Source organism: Anguilla rostrata, chromosome 11, assembly GCF_018555375.3.
Source record: "Anguilla rostrata isolate EN2019 chromosome 11, ASM1855537v3, whole genome shotgun sequence".
Taxonomy (NCBI): domain Eukaryota; kingdom Metazoa; phylum Chordata; class Actinopteri; order Anguilliformes; family Anguillidae; genus Anguilla; species Anguilla rostrata.
The window spans coordinates 33,900,653-33,916,903 of NC_057943.1; the positions used below are offsets into that span (position 1 = coordinate 33,900,653).

At 43.9% G+C, this 16,251-nt stretch overlaps 1 protein-coding gene across 1 annotated transcript in view; it reads left to right on the forward strand.

Annotated features, from left to right (window-relative positions):
• The window catches only part of jph2 (junctophilin 2), a 33,613-nt gene that overhangs the window by 1,589 nt on the left and 15,773 nt on the right, over window positions 1-16,251 (forward strand). The window contains 1 exon segment of the mRNA XM_064299485.1: window positions 6,426-7,230. Coding sequence (XP_064155555.1) covers window positions 6,426-7,230 — 805 coding nt within the window.

The following is a 16,251-nucleotide window of genomic DNA, read 5'->3' on the forward strand; positions in this document are numbered from 1 at the left end:
ATCATGTGCCCAAAATTTGAAAGCTTTATTTGTTTTTATATTGCTAGGGTAAAACTACTACTTCTGTTTGGTTTTATTGGATTGGTGAACATGTTGACGAATCACTTATTGCCTTCATACAGAATATTTCTAGCTGCTTGTGATTCTTCAGTTGGTGATTGTGGACCAACCTCTTTGATTCAAACCACCTCTTTGATTCTATCCATTAGTCTAGAGTAATTTTGTAGCCATTAACTATCTCTTGCTTGATTTAGAAGTATTCTTGGGATCATTGTCTTACAAAAATTTCATCTGCAGCCAAGTTTGAACTTCTTTGGGGGGGGGGGTACCAGGTTTTGGGCCAAAGGGTATTGGTCCTTGCTGTAGTTCATGGTTCAATTGGCCTTAACAAGAGCTGCAGGACATGCAGATGCAAAACAACTGCATAACATCAAAGATCCACTGCCCCAACCTTTTTTTTTTGTTGCCATTTTTCTCCCATTTTCTCCCCAATTTAGCCGCAATTTGGTCTGGCGAGGGTGTAGACTACCACATGCCTCCTCCGATACATGTGGAGTCACCAGCCGCTTCTTTTCCCCTGTCAGAGATTCACGCTATCTCCCCCAGATCTAAAATAGAGCCCTTTTTTTGCACTGCCAAAGAGTACCTGCCCTCTCCTGCGGCCTTTGTCAGAAACTCCTTGACTGTTTGGTAGGACTGTTGGATGCGTGCGCTAAAACGGATGTGAAAGGGCTCTGTCAGTAGAGAAGCCCACAATCTGAAGTAGATAAAGTATGATACAAAGGAAAATGAACCATGAACTTCAGATCCAAATTCCCTAAACCAGAACTGTGTATTCATTCAGCAAAACGCTCCTGTGCCTTTTGGGAAATGGATGAGGTGGACACTTTTTTGAGAAACATTTTGTCAGCCAGTGCTAGGTTCAGAAAAAAGCAGCAGAGACTTTTTTGTTCTATTAGCAGGTCATAATTGTCAGATTTTAAGATGGCCCCACCCACTGACTCCGAAGCTGAAGAACAGAGCGTTTTTGATTGGTTGATTGAAGTTGTGATTAGAGGCAGTAAACCACGGAACCCCCTGCGTTCTGTCACAGATGGACCATGATGGCATGGTTATCGCTATAGGAACGCTTGCCAATGAAGGCTGGGGAGAGGGGGGGGTGGGGGGGAGTGCGAGTCAGAGGACTAAATGCGGAAATATCCGGAGATCTACAGTGATGAACAGCAGGCACGTGAACTGGAAACATAATCCGTGAATTGTGGTTGAATCTGGTCTGCTTTAGGCTCAGTTTGTGTAGAATGTGAGTTTTTTCCCCCTTTGTCATTCACTTTTTTTTTTTAGCTAATTGCTATTGTTTATCTTGAACAGCACACAGCCTGGAAGATGAGCTGATAGTAAATATGGTTGCATGGGAAGGAAGGACATACTGAAACCAGGGGTGCCACCAGGGAATTTGGGCCCCATAAAAAGACCTCACGTTGGGCCCCGAGCACCCCGAGCCACCCTATCCCCGCGCAATTGCAGCACAATTTTTTGAGGGTCCCTGTCAAGTCAGGGCCCTTAGAATCATCGTCAACTTTGTACAACTTTACTCTGCTCTGGTGCTGAGTAAAGAAACTGCATTAAGTCATGAAGTGCGGAACAATTAAAGCAAAGCATTTCTGTCATGACCAAAAAATACCCAACAATTTATTTCTCAGCATACACAGTTAACCATGATTCCCAGACATACTGTATGTAATACTGAAATCTCGTATTCCAGCCAGTAGAGCGAAGAATATAGTTTCATGCCCTGCTGTGAAATGAGCATTCCTAATTAAGAGATGAAGGCATTGAAATTTTTTCAGCTGGAAGCAGTATGTCTGAATCTTCCCAGCATCCTTTTAGCAGGTGATAGGTTCCATGAAATTAGTTACCCGTCTGTAACAAATCCAAACGGAACCTCTTTGCAGATGTTCAACACACAGGACAACCATAGGCAAACACAAAAAGATAACTTTAAATCAACAGTGTCAAATTCACATTTGCATTCACATTTTACACTCTCTGATTGGTTTGTCAGCACCTGTCAGTCATTTTGTTAAATCCTTTGGGGATGTTCTAATTCTGATTTCCACTGTGGTTGGTCCTCAGAGGGAATGTGTTTATAGAAAAGTTCATTATTATAGGCAGTAGCAGTGTAGCAGGAAGGTTTGGGTACTTCTTTAGTCAGATCCTCAGGAGACGTAAGTTTGGCTGAGATTTGTATCAAATACCTTTCGCCTGTACAGTTTGCACTGAATAGCATTGCATGGTCATTTCAGGACTGCCGCTGCAGAAAGTCAGGGGTTTCTGATGTGTGAAACCCTGAATAAAAGTTATTATTGTTGTTGTTGTTGTTGTTGTTGTTGTTGTTGGTTGTTGTTTTGATTGTTGTTGTTGTTGTTGTTGTTGTTGTTGTTGTTATTATTATTATTATTATTATTATAATAATAATAATAATAATAATAATAATATAATAATAATATTAGTAGTAGTAGTAGTAGTAGTCGTAGAATCGTCATCAATAAAAACTAATAAAAATAATTTGTTTTTAGGGGAGGGCGGGGCCAAATGCAACATGGGACAATATGTAACACAGACTTTTTAGGCGGTTGCATCGAGCTCGATGAACGTATTTCAGGTTAATGCAGAATTAGCTTCTCTTTGCCTTCAACAAACAGGAGATAAATATTTCTGGAGATCTAAAATAAATTATGCTAGATAAATATGGCAAAGAGTAAAGTGTGCCAGCCGGTCTCCCCTACTTGTATGCCATCAATGAAAGAATATAATCGGTCTAAGCCAGTTTTTAATAGACACCATCATGACATTTCTGAAGCATCTGCATACAATACAATGCACAAAATAGCCTACATTGACAAAGACAACATACAAACACGTGGCTACACAATGCAGAATTGATAGACAATCAACAGCCATCTGTATTTGTTCACAGAAAATGAGAAATGAGAAAGAGAACCACTGACAGGGGTCCCCAGGGAGGTCTTTGATTGATTTGTTGGAAACAAAAATATGGAATTAACTGCCTGTTGTGAGTACACAACTGATTAACCGATTGATTGGATTTGTTCAACTCTGACCTGATCTTTGTAAATATATTTAACTTACCTTTTACTTTAGGCTACATGGTGACATGTGACATTGACTGATACATCTGTTGGATTGAACAGACATTATTGTTTGCGTTTTAAAAAATGATGAATCTAGCTCTAATAATATTTTCAGAATTGGGCCAAACACAAAAACCGTTATTTCCCCGCTCTGCCCTATTACTTGTCATACAAGAGTAATTATATTGTTGTTGATGTTGATAATGGGGATATTAATTGTTGATAATAAATATATTAATTGTACTACTACTTGAATGTCAAACTTTAAAGCCTCACAATATGTTGACTGTAGTATCATTTAATTAATTGGCAGGTTGCTTCTATTGTGTAAATTGTGACTATATCTCATAAACTACATTTCATTTAGGCTCTTTATAACTTATTAACCAGCCAACTTGTGGATAAAATCGCGTTTGATAAATCCATAAAGGTAAATGATGAACGGGTGCTACCGTACTAACTCCCACCACCTATCGATTGCGTCCGTTGCCCCCAGGGCCTGAGTCATCAAATTTGCGCGCGGTTTGGTGACTGACATGCTGTCGCACCGCGAGTGCTGGAAATAATAATAGCGCGGGGGCTAGTGTCCTTTTGGCCTCGCTGTCTCCTGGGGGTGATGGAATCCAGACATGTGTCTACTCCTGCGCGAGGAACCCGAGCCGTTACGAAGGCATAAATAACTAGACTGAGCACTAACACGCACAGCTACTAAATATGAAAGCGTATGACGCTAATTCCGTGCGTTAAACCATTGTGCGTATGATCCGCTGTCACGGCTAGAATGTGGCTCAACGTTTTTGCGCCCAACAATAAATTCTGTCATCATTGCTGCTCTAATTCAATGGAGGGTATCCCAAGTTTGCATTTTTGGAATTTAGCAGATGTTTTTAGCCTGGGCGAGTTACACAGCTTACGCTCTTTTACATACAGTTCATTTATACGGCTGGATATTTACCTGAGCAATTCAGGTTAATAACCGTGGTCAAGGGGTTGCAAGCGAAGTTCCCTCTCAAGTTCTTCTGGAAACCTGTTTTATAATCTCCTTGCAAAGGATATTTTATACTTCAGTGCATTCTAATGAAAATTCACTGGAATATGCCGAAGGCTTTTTTTCCTCATGGCTTCTTGTAATACGTGCAAATTGAATCGTCCGTTCAGTTCCGGAATATATCCCTCTGTCTTTTCTCATCTGTCATTGTGGGAATAGTAATAAAGGATGAAAGCCTACCAGGAGGATTTATTCTGAAACAATTTGAAGTGAGGTGCTCAAAGATTTCATAGTTGACTGCCTTTAAAAAATTGCATAGTCAAAATGGCTATTGATTGTATCCTGTGCTTGGTGATATTTCCTTAAAATAACATTAAAATAACAGGACAATACTTTCGTAATCATACTGATAAAACTTAGCTTCAAACTCCCAGAAGCCTTACGATGGGGCTGTGTTATGGCTTGAATACTGGTTTGTATTCAGAAAATGATTATTCTTTCTTTCAATGAATTTTTTCTATGAATTCCTTCAGCATAGTGCTTAAATATTTGACGGTGACTTTGCAATTCTTGTCTGTGTCCAGGTGGCCCTGGAAACGTGTGTTTCCCTGAGCCCGTGAGCAGCTCCCCAAAATACAGTAATGGCAGGTCCCTTTCTTATGTCGCTAGGTGACAAACTGGCATTGCTACAGGAATGCATCCACTGTTCAATGATGAAATAATTAAATACATTTTTAAAATCCCATATAGAATGGTTGGACCTTGTCAGGAAAAAAAACATTTAATGAAGGAAAAAAAAACTGTACAAATCTGTTTAACTGTATAAATCCTGTTATTGTATGGGATGCCTGTTAAATAATGAGTTATTGCCATTGTTCTACATGTTTTGGAAAAACTGAAATCCTGTAAATATATATTTTAATTTCCGATTTACCGTAAAAGTAGTTTTTTTTCTTCATATTCTTTGAATCTTTGTAAGAAGTATGGAAAGTACAATAAAAATAGTCATATTTATGTATTTGTTAATTGGGAACACATGAAGTATAAAACTGCATAACTTGAGTGAAATAAACCACTTCATTCATTTTTGCTTTAAACGTTTATCCATTTACATGAACTTAAACACTTTTATATGCTTACTATTAAAAGAGATATTACTTCAATAAATACTTCCAATGTCATAAAAAGAGGCCACAGCTAAAATGATTATGAGGGAATGAAAGGAATGGATAGAGTTGGGAGAGTTGGGTGCAGAGTGTGCAGCTCAGCTGGGGGACTGCAGAGTGACTGCGCAGCTCAGCTGGGGGCCTGCAGAGTGACTGCGCAGCTCAGCTGGGGGACTGCAGAGTGAAGTGACTGCGCAGCTCAGTTGAGGGGCTGCAGAGTGACTGCGCAGCTCAGCTGGGGGACTGCAGAGTGACTGCGCAGCTCAGCTGGGGGACTGCAGAGTGACTGCATACACACTAGTCTGCACTCTCCTGAATATTGATGCAGGACATTGCAATGGTGAGGCCAGCAAACACAATTAGGCGAAAGGGGGGGTGGGGGGGGGGGGCAGTTCAATTGGGGAAATCTTTTTAAAGTCTTTTTAAAGTAGGGTTAAGTCCAGTCCCTTAAACCTGTTTATATCACTTCTATATTCCTTAAGCCTGTCTTCACATCTTCTCTTATCTCTTCATGTTTCTATCCTGTAGACTTAATATGAAGCTCTCCTGCCATAAGTTATGTCTGACATATAACTGAGGAAATGAGGAAAAGCTTCAGTGTTAAATCAACATTTAAATTACTTAATTGGAGTTACATTACATTACATTATCATAAGACCGTATACTTATCCAGAGTGACTTATGAAAGTGGAGAACACCAATGCCTCAGGAATACAAAAATTTGATATTCCCAAGACACAGAAAGCCCATTCATAATCAATAAGTGTAAAGTTAACTAAAGAAACCAGTATGTAGTATTGTAAACAAAAGTAAATACTATTACACAGCTAGCCTATCCAGGAATAAAAAAAGGGTAGCTAAAACATGTAACAGGAGCCAGGGAACAGGTGATTTATGCTGAGCACCGTTCTGTGTGTGTGTGTGTGTGTGTGTGTGTGTATGCATGCATGTGTGTGCGTGTGTGTGCGTGTGTATGCATATGTGTTTGTGCGTGTGTGTGTGTGTGTACTCCCTCCTCTCACACAGCTGGGAGTAAGCAGTGGTTATGTTGATAGGCGGTGTACCTGCAGACGTGTTCCTCTCTCTCTCACACTCACCTGCTTCCTCTGCCGTTTCCAGGCACCTACCAGGGCCAGTTCACCAGCGGCATGCGGCACGGGTACGGCATCCGGCAGAGCGTGCCGTACGGCATGGCGGCGGTGGTGCGCTCCCCGCTGCGCACCTCCCTCACCTCCCTGCGCAGCGAGCACGGCAACGGCACCGTGCCCACCATCACCGCCACCGACGCCGCCGGCCAGGACGCGCCCGTCAACGCGCCGCGCGCCCCGCCCGGCCCCGCCCGCGGCGGCTTCGCCCTCAGCCTGTACGCCGACCCGGAGCTGGCGCAGCCCAAGAAGAAGGGCCTGTTCAGCCGGGCGTCCATCCTGGGCAAGCTGACCAAGTCGGAGTCGCGGCTCTCGCTGGCCAGCGTGCGGAGCAAGATCAGCTTCCTGCGCAGCGAGTCGGCGCTCAGCTCCGCCGCCAGCGACGCCAACTCCACCGTCAGCCTGGGCGACGAGAGCGAGGCGGCCGCCGAGGACTTCCCCCCCGTGGAGGCCGACATCGACGCCACCACCACCGAGGCGTACTCCGGCGAGTGGAAGAACGACAAGCGCTCGGGCTACGGCGTGAGCGAGCGCTCCAGCGGCCTCAAGTACGAGGGCGAGTGGCTGGACAACCAGCGCCACGGCTACGGGCGCACCACCTTCGCCGAGGGCGGCGTGGAGGAGGGCAAGTACCTGAACAACACGCTGGTGAAGGCCATGAAGAAGCGGGTGATCCAGATCAAGGGCACCAAGATCCGGCAGAAGGTGCAGCGCAGCGTGGAGGGCGCCCAGCGGGCGGCCGCCATCGCCAAGCAGAAGGCCGAGATCGCCGCGTCCAGGTACGGTAGGCGCCAGCGCCGGGAAGGGCGGGCGGGCGAGCGGGCAGAGCTCCCGCTCACTGGGCTCTGCCATCGCCTGGTGAAGTCCATAAAGCCTTTAGGGAGGGGATTAATAACTGTGGACACTGTAGTTATAGAAACAATAGGCTTCTCAGTATTCCTGTACTGTGCTTCGATACATTTTTCCTTAGCCTATAAACAAAACCGCTATACTTTTCATTTCAGACTCATCTAAAAAGAGAGCAGGTTTTGATTGTGTCCTTTATTTCAAGAAAACAGTTGTGCAATATATGATTTCATAATTGTGTGCATGAGTTTGTCTTCACAATATACAAACTTCTGCACATAAGCTGGCAGCGGTGTCAGACGTATCCAGCATTTCAGCATTGGGGAAGTCTGAGAAAGAGCATAATAGCTGAAGATTAATTCTACCGAGAGAAGCTTTTTGTTTAATTTATCCAAGCTTATGCAAGTGATGTGGAGCTTCAACAAAGAGGGGAGAACAAGTATTAACAAACAAAAAACTTTTTTATTTTAGTCTATTTTTAAAACTTGATTTGACTTGATTTAACTGATTTGTTATAAAAGCCTGTTATGGCCATATGATATAGTATAATTGTTTGTTAAATACAGCTATTTAAATACAGCGATTATTATTGATTTCATTATAAAACTTTAATACTTTAATATCTGAGGAATAGCAGTTCCAGTGTTTATAATGGTAAACAGCAGGGATTTTTGTACAGCTTCCATGTCAGACTCCACCAGCTTCCGATTTACGCCACGCCCACTTCTGCTTTTTCTCAGAATACAAATACATACAAATAATTTTGTTGTTGGAACAAATACAGATACTAATACAAATAGTGGCATCTCCCTCCACCCCTATGGTGTAGTTTTCACAAGTTTACTCAAAGTGAAATCCTGGCATGGGTTTATTTTTAAAAGCTTGGGTGCAGGGATGGGGGACAGGGCAGCTTCGCGGTTCATGGATTTTATTTCTGTCACCCAAAAAATCGGTGGCGGGTGGGGGGTTACTGTGAATGTTGTGCCCTCAGAAGAGGAAGAAGAAACTAGGAAAGGGTTCGAAAAATTTTGTCCTTCAAGTCCAGCATCACACAGGAGTGATGATACAAAACACTGCGGGGCCGATGGGCGCATGGGTGTTCAGAGCAAGAAATGGGGCCTGGACCCACCGGGGGAGAGGGAGGGGGGGACCCATGACCCAGATCAAAGTTTTGTTGGGGTTGGGGGGGATGGGGGGGCTCTTAGGATGTATGCAGGCTTGGCACTGCTTCAGGGGCCCGTGCCCTTATTGCGCCCCAAAAGGTGGGGGCAAGGGGCCGATTGGGGTCTTAGATTGACATTCAATATCAGGCCAGGGGGCCCATCCAGGCAGCAGAGCGGTGCCCTAGCCCAGAGGCAGCCCCCCTGTACATTCATTTGTAAACCTAAGCCTAATTTTCCATTTTTATTTTCTTCGACGATTTGAGATGGCCAATCGCAGTCGTGGGGCCCCCCCACCACGGCAACAAAGCGCCTCCCTCAAATCAAATCTTTAAATCACTTGCGAGCGAGAGACGAGGGTCCAGCAGCCTGAGACTCGCACACAATGAGTCAACTGCTAAAAATACGCAGTCATTTGGAGTAGCCGCCCTGTCGGAGGCCCCCTCTGGTGGAACCCCAGGGTTGCGGGGTGCGCTCTATATGCGAGCTGAGGAGGATCTCGTGTTACCGTGTCAACGCGCAGAGTGGCCGCTGCTTTAGTTCTTACAGGCCTCGTCCCGGCTAGCTCCGGGACAGCGGTGAGCTGGCGCGTTCAGACGACAGGAACGTCCGCGGCGCGGGGGGGTACCTCTGCCGAATTTCCGATCGCTTCGCTCGTTCGTTTCAAAAGCGAAGTGAGGACACCGCCTGAATCGATAGCTGGGGGTTTGGATTTTTGTATTTGCGGTCGAGCGTCCGCATCTGTGAGCGTTCTCATGTTTGAACGATATTTTTAGACTGTTGGGAATCGCTCAGCTGTGCTTAAACCAACCGGCAGGCCTGCGTTTATGTCGCTCATTTGATGTAATTAAATATCACAGTTACACTTCTTCTTGTTTCTTATCTTCCCCCTGTACATTAATTTGAGGTTAAAGCTCAGGTCTTCCTATTCCCAGGATTGATTTTTTCCAATCACTGAAATCAAGATCGTGTTTACGATAAGCATTTCCCTTCAACAGTTTTCACTGACAGAGGATTAATTTCCTTTAGGTGCATACGGTGTTGTAGAACCCCCATTAACTTGGTTTAATTTGTGTAAAATTAATGAACTACATTGATAGAGCACCTTTCATGGATCTGAAGGCATTGCACAACAGGAATGTGAAGGTGGGGAGGGGCTCGCGTCGGCCGTCAGCTGCGTGCGTTGACCATTAGTCAGACGTAGTTATTGAGCCGAAACCCAAGAGCACAAACACAAGTTTGCCGATTAGTCTTTTTTTTCTTCGTTATTGATTTCGGGAATATTGATTCTGCCTAGTTTCTTGTTTCTAGCCAGGTGCTTCGCCAAAGCTTCGCGCAGTCTTTTGCTCACCGGCGCGGGTGCGAAGGGTGACACCTGCTAACCGACAGTAAAACGTAAACAGCGCGCGGGAGTCCAGCGAAAGCACGCTGGCCGGCTGCCTCCATAGAAGGCGCGAGCGCTTCACCCAGGGCTTGCGGCAAACGTTCGGCCAAAGTTTTACCAACGGTCAGGAGAGAACTGACGCACAGCAGACTCGGGGTCTGGATTTGCTGGAAGTAAACAGCGTTCCCAGCCATTAAGGCCCTCGTTCCTCTCTGTCGGAGCGTCAGAGGCCTAGCGACGCCGCCGATAGCTGCTCTGTGTATAAACACCTGCGTCTGGACGAGCAGCGGTTTGGAGAGGTTATTATTTAGAAGGCGTAAGGTGTTCTCATCTGAGCACGCCCCAGAATGAGGTGTTTCTGTGTTTGCCCAGTTCAGAGGCTCTGAGACTGGCCTGCCTTGGTCAGTGCAATAATGTGTCGGCTGTAAGGTTAAACAGCGGTGGTTCTTTTGAGAATGCTAAAAACCCTTGCCCGGGTTCAGAGATGACCCTTTCTCTGTCTCTCACCCTCTCTCTCCCTCGATCTTTCACTCCCTCTGTCTTCCTCCATTTCTCTTCTTCTCTATCTCCCTCCCTCTCCATCTCTCCATTTCCCTTCCCCTCTCTCTATCTCTCACTCTCACCCTCTCCATCTCCCTTTCTCTCTATATATCTCTCCCTCTCTTTCTCTCTCTCTCTCTCTAATTCCTTCCCTCTCTCTGAACTTTGTATGCAATTCTTCTAATGAAAGTCACTGAAGGATGTTGTCTTCATGGTGTAATCGTATCATAGTCCCGGGCAGTGGAAGGACATACGATGAGATGTGTGATGCGGTCTGTAGTGTAGAGTAGTGTGGCTCTGGAGCCACGTCCAAGTCCCCACACACTGGTGTGGGCCCGGCCTCCCGCCATGGCCCCTTCTGAGCTGAGATATCCCTCCCTGTCTGTTAGCCTCTCTGCTTTATTTCTGAATGGAGGGCAGACCGCCTGCTCTCATTTACAAAATGGAACCTGAATGGACATGGATGGAGGCTGAAAAATCTTAATGTTTAAATATCGAAGAAGAATGCAGGCATGAAGCAGAACAATGATTGTGAGAGGTAGCTCAAAAGCAAGCTAGCTTGCTAGCTACACAGTCTATTTGTCAGTTGTGTAAGAAAACGTGACATCATGAATAAATTAATTTAATTATTCAATCTGGCAAGATAGATTCCCAAACAAATAAACCTGCTTCATGAATACGTAAAACAAAGACGGTCATAGTGTCAATAAATCATTTTTTTAAATTATCCATTTAGTTCTTAAGTCAAACCATTTGTTTTTGCTTGTAGATTGTATGGACAAAAATCCAGTGGCTTGCCTCTTTTCCTCTCTGTCCTACTTCTTCCATTGAAGCTTTTGTAAAAACAGAACTTAAATTTACAGAGCAAGCACAGGTGGTATGAGTGGAATGATGTTTTTGTGTAACAACAGCCGTTGGATCTGCATGTCTGCATGTTTTTGTGTCCTCATGTTTAAAAACCCCAACAACAATACTAACCCGAAAAATCAATTGTAGTTTCCAGGTTTTCTCAAACACGTTTTTTAAATTATTATTTCATTTATTTAGTGAAATATTTAGTGAGAAAGTTGCTAAAAAGTAATTGACTGCTTTGTTACTCAATTAACCTAATTTAATTGATCATTAGATTCAGCTGATTGAACACAGCCAGGCTTGATTGCAACCAGGCCTGTTGAATCTGACCATCAGAGTGAAGTAGTTGCCAAGCACACTATACCAAGATCAAAGGAAATTCCAGAAGAGATAAGGAAAAAAAGTTGTTGAAATATATCAGTTTGGGAAAGTTTACAAAGCCATTTCTAAGGTTCTGGGACTTCACCAAAACAGAGTGAGAGCCGTTATTGCCAAAGGGAGAACATTACGAACTATGGTTAATATTCCCAGGAGTGGCTGGCCAGCAAAAATTTCTCTAAGTTTGCTGTGATAACTCATCCAGGAAGTCACAAAAGATCCCAGAAAAGATGGTGCAAAGATGGGTGCGGTAAAATTCCTCCACAGTGATGTGAAAGACTGATATCAAATTATAGAAAGCATTTGGTTGCAGTTATTGCTGCTAAAGGCAACCAGTTATTAAGTTTGAGGGGGCACTTGCATTTTCATGGGTGATTTGGGTGTTTGATAACTTTTCTCATTAAATAAATGAAATAATAAAAAAAAAATTTTGTTTTGTGTTTACTCACATTCCCTTTGTCTAATAATAATATTTGTCTAACGATCTGAAACAAATATGTGACAAACATGCGATAAGAGGAAATCAGGAAGGGAGCAAATACTTTTTCATAGCACTGTACTTGTGTGGAAAACGGTGTTAATTCACACCTTCCAACCAATTGGAATCGAGCATTCACCTCAACCTCAAGCTTTTTCATTGGGTTTTACATTGGCAGTCTTTGAGGCTTTTAGAGATTCTGGCGAGTTACTTAGTGTTGGGCAGGGCCCGCCCTACACCAAGCGCCTGGCATGGGGAGGGGGAACGGAGGAACCGGGGGGGGATGTCTCTACCCAGGGCCTGGCATGGGGAGGGGGGGGACGGAGGGGCCGGGGGGGGAAGGCTCTACCCAGGGCCTGGGGGACGGGTGTATAAATGCAGCTGACCCATTCAGAACTCTGACCCTTGGTGTCCACGGTACTCCCTCTTGACCTAAGTATTTTAGTGTGGTCTCCAGTGGCGGGGCAGGGTGGGGGCTCAGGGGGTGGGGCCTGGAATGAGATCTCCTCGGAGACCATGGCGGCGGGCGTAAATGACGCACGCAGGCTCAGAAAGGAGGCCAGCCCAAATAAGGGCAGACCGCGGGGCCGAGGGTATCACAGTCACACTGCGATATGCAACAGCTGATGGCTCTCCCTCTCTTCCTCTTTCTCCCTCTCTCTCTCCTTTTCTCTCTATCTCTCTCCCTCTCCTTCTCCCCTTCTCTCTCCTTCTCTCCTTCTTCCTCTCTTGTTTTTCTCCTGCTCTGCACCTCTCTCTACACTTTCCCACTCTCTAATTATCACTGAAATTCAATAATGCTTTATTGGTATGACTGAATATAAAATATTTATTTTTATTAATAATATTAATAATAATAATAATAATAATAATAATAATAATGCCACTGCCCACTGATCGCAATAGAAGCTCAGCCTGTTGTCTGAGCAGTAGCGTTGGGCCTCATTTACAAAACTCTGCGCATGTTCTATACTGGAAGGTTACGTATGCACAAAAGGAGAAAACTGCTTCTGGTCAAAAATAAATTTATAAATCTGTCCGTATGCTCACACACCCTGCATGCAATTTTCTCTTCACAAATTGCAATCAACTTGAAATTTTGCATAGGTAGCGTGCACAAGCCCAGTATGCCACCTCGTTAAGTCCCACAATTACCCATAAACGATTGAACGCCCGATATGAATATGATGTGCATATAAATCAGCTTGTCATTCCAATGAATTGTTGGAGACAGAGAAGTCAGACCGCAAAACAAATAAGAGAAATTTAACGGAGTGCGAAATGGAGACACTCGTTACTGAGGTTGAGGTCAGACAGACTATAGCGTTTGGTGAAAATAGTTCTGACGTAACGGACAGAAGACATTCGCAAGACATTTATTTGCATTTCACTACTTCGCTATCGGAGTCGGCAATTTCCACAGACTCCAGAATGTGCATGGGTCACGGTGCATGTTTTGACGTCAAGTTTTTTAAAAATCCCCACATTTTCAGAGAAAATGGTATATAGATGAGGCCCATGGGGTGCGTCTCATTGCTTTTCACTCCTCACGTCCTTTCCTCCACTTCCCCACCAGCACTCGATTCCTACCCGGAAGTATGTTTAGGAAAGGAGGGGAGGAGAGCAGTTCAGGAAAGGAGACAACGAGGTGGCATGGAGAAAATTGGGAGAGTTTATCTGCTTCTCCGTCATCATCTGACGTTGACTATTGAGGAACTAGCCCTATCATTAGCATTTTTTTTTCCAAGCTTGCAAACAGTTCCACAGCCAATCACAGCCATCTTAATAATAGATAGTAAGTTTTAAGTTCAAGTATCTGCATGTTTGTCCAGGCACCTGGCATTGTGGTTCATGCTGAGACACTAGTTAACATGTAATCAGCAACATTAGATCAAAGTAGGAATCTCTGAGTATACACAAACATTACAATTTACCTTAATTCCAGAATCCTGGTTTGCCCAATGTCGGAACATACCGAGCATTAATTCACCTCAAATACTGTAGTTACAGTACTGTGACTGCCTACATTCTATTTGTAAACAAGAATTTGTTCTTAATGACTTGCCTGGTGAAATAAAGGTGAAATAAAAAATGAAATTGCCAGTTAGTTTTCACTCAGATAGGCTATTCAGGAACATAGATTAGCGAAACGAATCTGTCGCTTCATATTACCTCAGTTATTATTTCCCAATGTGTAGTGTTCACATTGAAAAACAATTATGTCCCACTGTAATATCTGAAATAAAATTTGTTGGTAATAAATATGTCCTTTGGGAATGGTTGAATAAATTCATTCATGCACAGGCCCTACTATTCACATACTGAAATAATGGTAGCAGGCGTGCTTATTTAAGTTTAGCTGTGTTCATTTAGGTAACATGCATATGAGCAAATGAAATACCTCGTCTTAAATTTACAAGCTTGTCTGTTGGATTAGAGCCACAAAACGAACACAAATGCATATTTAATTTATAAATCACAAATGTCCCTAAAAGTATGTGCATGTGCTTTGCAACTGTGTCTGTGGCTGAGTCTGAGTCTTTGGCTCTGTGTCTGTGTCTCTGTACCTGAGTCTGTGTCTCCGTGCCTGAGTCTGTGTCTCTGTGCCTGTTTCTGTATCTCTGTGCCTGAGTCTGTGGCTCTATGCCTGTGTCTGTATCTCTGTGCCTGAGTCTGTGGCTCTGTGTCTCTGTCTCTGTGCCTGAGTGTTTGGCTCTGTGCCTGTGTCTGTGCCTATGTCTGTGTCCCTGTGCTGCTCTGGGCAGCAGGTCTGCCTGTGGAAGCCAGTCTCTATTGCTGAGTCTGTACTTTGTCATCAGTCATGGCCTGGTCTACCAGGATGTCCTGTCTTTAGAGGGCCAAATAATATTCAAGCTTATGCTGATTTGGGAGATTTTATTCAAGTAGCTGATGTATTTTTTTTAGTTATGATTTGATTTGGTCTAATGTTATGAATGTCAATATCTGATTGGCATTACTACAGCTGGTATGTTGATGAACTGAGCCTCAGGACCAGCTGGCTGAAGGGGCTCTTTCATATGTTCAGTGCTTGGCACTGATTTGTAATATGATTGGTAGCTCTCTATCTCTCTCTCTCTCTCTCTCTCTCTCTCTCCTTGCTTCTCTAACTATCTGTTCCTTTCCCCCTCTCTCTATTTCTCTTTCCCTCTCTCTTTCTCGCTCCCTCTCTTATAGTACCATAGCATGTAGATGATCTGTTTTTGGGGGTGTCTCTGTACCGTACTCATCATGTTCAGACTGTTCCATCACAAGGTTGCTAAAGGATTCCCTTGGATCCGTTTTTACTAAGTGCTTTTTCTTTAATAATGAAAATTGTAAAAAGGAAAAGCTTGCTTAATTTGTGTAAGCTAGATGGCCAATATTTTTTTTGTGACTTGGCATTGTTTTGATATCAATACTTTTAATGGAAGGCCTATATTTAGCAAGTTTTTAATGACTTCTAATGTCTAGAAAGTCCTTTTTTATGTGTGAGTAATGTGGCATTCTTGCCCATTGAAAATGTGTTTTTGATTAGATAAACATTACTGCGCAGGACAGAAGAGCAGTATATTACATGCACATACATAATTGTCATTCAACACACTCGCATAACACTGTAATTCACCCCCTCCCCCAAAATGTCTACAATGAGACGGGCAAGTCGTGCTCCCCCCCATGCAGAAGTCCGTTGGTACAGGCCACGATGGCAGATTGCATCTCGTTGTGTGCAATCTGTACCGTGGCCCCCGAGCCAAAAATCAAGCGCGCTCTCGAGAACTGACGACAATGACGCCACACGTTTGCCATAGGTGTGTCAGTACTAGAGGAACTTTAGTCCAGCTCTTTGCGTTCAGAACCCTGCTTTTATAATGACGTGGTCAAGTGACGAGCAGGTTGACAGTTTTTTTTTTTTTTTTCTTTTATCAAAGTGCTATTGATTGTTCAGGTCAATCTTTCAGAACAATCTTTCGTTTTCCTAGTTATTTCTTTTCCCATCTAGCCTGGGAGAGTCAGGGTTATGCATCCCACAGCCAGGGCGCCACGGGGGGTTGGGGTCACATCCCAAAATACCAGCTTTATAGAAGTCTGTTTGAAGTGAGTCAATCGATAGTGGGTAATGCAGGGCGGCGTGCGAGCGGCTGTGCTGGGGTCCGTCCCTGGC